This window comes from Myotis yumanensis, unplaced genomic scaffold (genome assembly GCF_028538775.1).
Source record: "Myotis yumanensis isolate MYYU_CA2020_CCGP unplaced genomic scaffold, mMyoYum1.0.hap1 SCAF_5, whole genome shotgun sequence".
NCBI lineage: Eukaryota > Metazoa > Chordata > Mammalia > Chiroptera > Vespertilionidae > Myotis > Myotis yumanensis.
In genome coordinates, this window is record NW_027223756.1 from 87,966,746 (window position 1) to 87,969,263 (window position 2,518).

Below are 2,518 nucleotides of genomic sequence, written 5' to 3' on the forward strand. Positions count from 1 at the left end.
ATAGCACAAGTACCTGACTAAGCTTTTTTTTTTCAAAACATCCATCTCAAAAAATCATATTGCCAGATGTATGACACTGCTACTACATAAGCATTCATGGTGCCACCACCCACGAAGTTCCCCTTTTATTTTTAATTTGATTTGGAACTTGAAATATATGCAATGTTATTTTTAATTAGAAGCAACCTCAATACAAGCAAAGGAAGGAAGTTCACATTAAACAATATATATATTTCTCAAAGTCTATTTGGAATTAAACACAGAATTTTTGTGATTTTTACACAAGATTAATATATTATACAATTTCCCTTGTAGAAAACCCTGAGTAACCTAGATAACTGACCACAGGGGTGACTCTGCTTTTCCTTCCCCTGCACTAATTCCACTCTTGTTTTAAAGAAAAAGTGAACCCACAAAACCCTAGCCATCCTGTCTTGGACCCCAATACAGGCAAAGTCCTTCAGTCAAATTCCATTTCATATCTCTCTGTCTGCTAGTCTGTCTCTCTCTTTCACACAACACACACACACACACACACACACACACACACACACACACACACACTTTCCTGTGTGGCATTTGGACATGCTGGACTGTGAGTAATAAAACTTAAATTTTCATAGTTCTATGATGGTTATTGAAATCATAAGGACCATAAGGATCCATCTAATCACAACATTGACTCTGGTCTGAGGAACAAGTTGTAGGACCCAGGCCAGTGCCCAGGCATTCCTATCCTATTCCATCACTATCAACAGACTGAGACTTATAGGGAACAACCATAAAATCTACAGTATCAGGGAGATCAGTTAAGGTACCGATGTACAAAGAATGAGAGACACATGGTGGATGAACACAGAACAAATTACTTACAATGATATATGTCATTTGAGAAGAAATTATTGTAAAGACATCAATGTTGCCAGTGAATTAAATGAAAATTTCCAAATATTTCTGATCAAGGTTGGAAAAAACTTTGTGAAGGTACAAAAAAGACAAAGGGAACACCTGTCTATATAGCAGACAAAGCAGAAAGCTTAATAAAATGGCTACTTAAATTGTATAAAAGAGTTGAAACGAACAAAGGAAATTCAAGGACAGAATAAAAGGAACAAGTCTGAAAACTACAATCTGATGAAAGAATCTCAATTTCTGGGTCTTGGAGCACTTTTTCTACCTCAGGCTGATACTCTGTTTTGTGCCTGCCATCCCATAGAATCTTTTCAGGGCCATCTTTATGTCTTTGTTTCTCAGACTGTAGATGAAGGGGTTCAGCATGGGTGTGACCACGGTGTACATCACTGAGGCTGCTGCACTTGAGTGTGAGCTTTATGGTACTCCTAGGACTGTACCATAAAATAAGGAGACAGCTGAGAGGTGAGATGCACAGGTAGAAAATGCTTTATACTTCCCCTGAGCTGATGGGATTCCACATATGGAGGACACTATCTTAGAGTAAGAGTAAAGGATACCAGCGAGGGGACCAGCACCCAGTAGTACAGTTACAAGATATATCACCATGTTAATAAGAAAGGTGTCAGAACAGGCAAGTTTGATCCTCTGCTTAGTTTCACAGAAACAGTGGGGGATTTCTAATTCTGCAGGGAAGGACAGTCTCGGTATCATTAGGCATTGTAACAAGGAATTCAGGACACTCATGATCCAGGACACCAGAACCAGCAGTCCACAGAGCCGGGGGTTCATGATGATTGTGTAGTGGAGTGGGTGGCAGATAGCCACATACCTGTCATAGGCCATCATAGTTAGAAAGAAGTTGTCCCAACCTCCAAAGAGTGTGAGAAAATACATCTGTGTGATGCAGCCTTCATAGGTGATGACTTCACTCTGTGTCTGGATGTTCACCAGCATCTTTGGGACGGTGGTGGAGGTGAAACAGATGTCTACCAAGGACAGGTTGGAGAGGAAGAAGTACATGGGTGTGTGGAGGTGGGAGTCTGAGCTGATGGCCAGGATGATGAGCAGGTTTCCCAACACAGTGACCAGGTACATGGAGAGGAAAAGCTCAAATATGAGAGGATGCAGTGCTGGTTCCTCTGAAAGTCCCAGAAGAAGGAATTCTGAAATTCATGTATCATTGCCCTGTACCATGTGGTAGTGGTCAAAACTAGGAAGAAAAATAATATGATTACTTTTACACATATGGGTATTAACATAGTGAAATGCTAGAATTTATGTTTTTATGTTTTTCAGTCAAGAAATTGTATACTTATATTGATTATGTCACCTTTAAGGGGTCTGCTGTGACAACTGTTATTAGGAATTATTGTCCTGCACTCAGCTTTCCCCCAAAAGTCATGTAATATACTGTCTTAATGGAAAATTCTTTTATGCATTTGAGGAATTTATGTTGAGTACTGACTATCTTCTAGGGTAAGAGTATAGAATGCTGAGAAATAAAGTGTTCTACAATCCAATGATGGAGAAAGAATATAAATTACCAAGGAGAAAAAACACTGCTCTGTAAGATAGTGACAGATGCTATGAAAAAGAATAGCAG

General features: G+C 39.4%; 1 protein-coding gene across 1 annotated transcript; it reads right to left on the reverse strand.

Annotated features, from left to right (window-relative positions):
• Positions 1 to 1,329: 1,329 nt before the first annotated feature.
• Positions 1,330 to 2,010, reverse strand: LOC139009897 (olfactory receptor 7A10-like). Its single transcript, XM_070414015.1, has one exon. It carries the CDS (start codon positions 2,008 to 2,010, stop codon positions 1,330 to 1,332), a length of 681 nt encoding a protein of 226 aa, XP_070270116.1.
• Between the last annotated feature and the right edge of the window lie 508 nt (positions 2,011 to 2,518).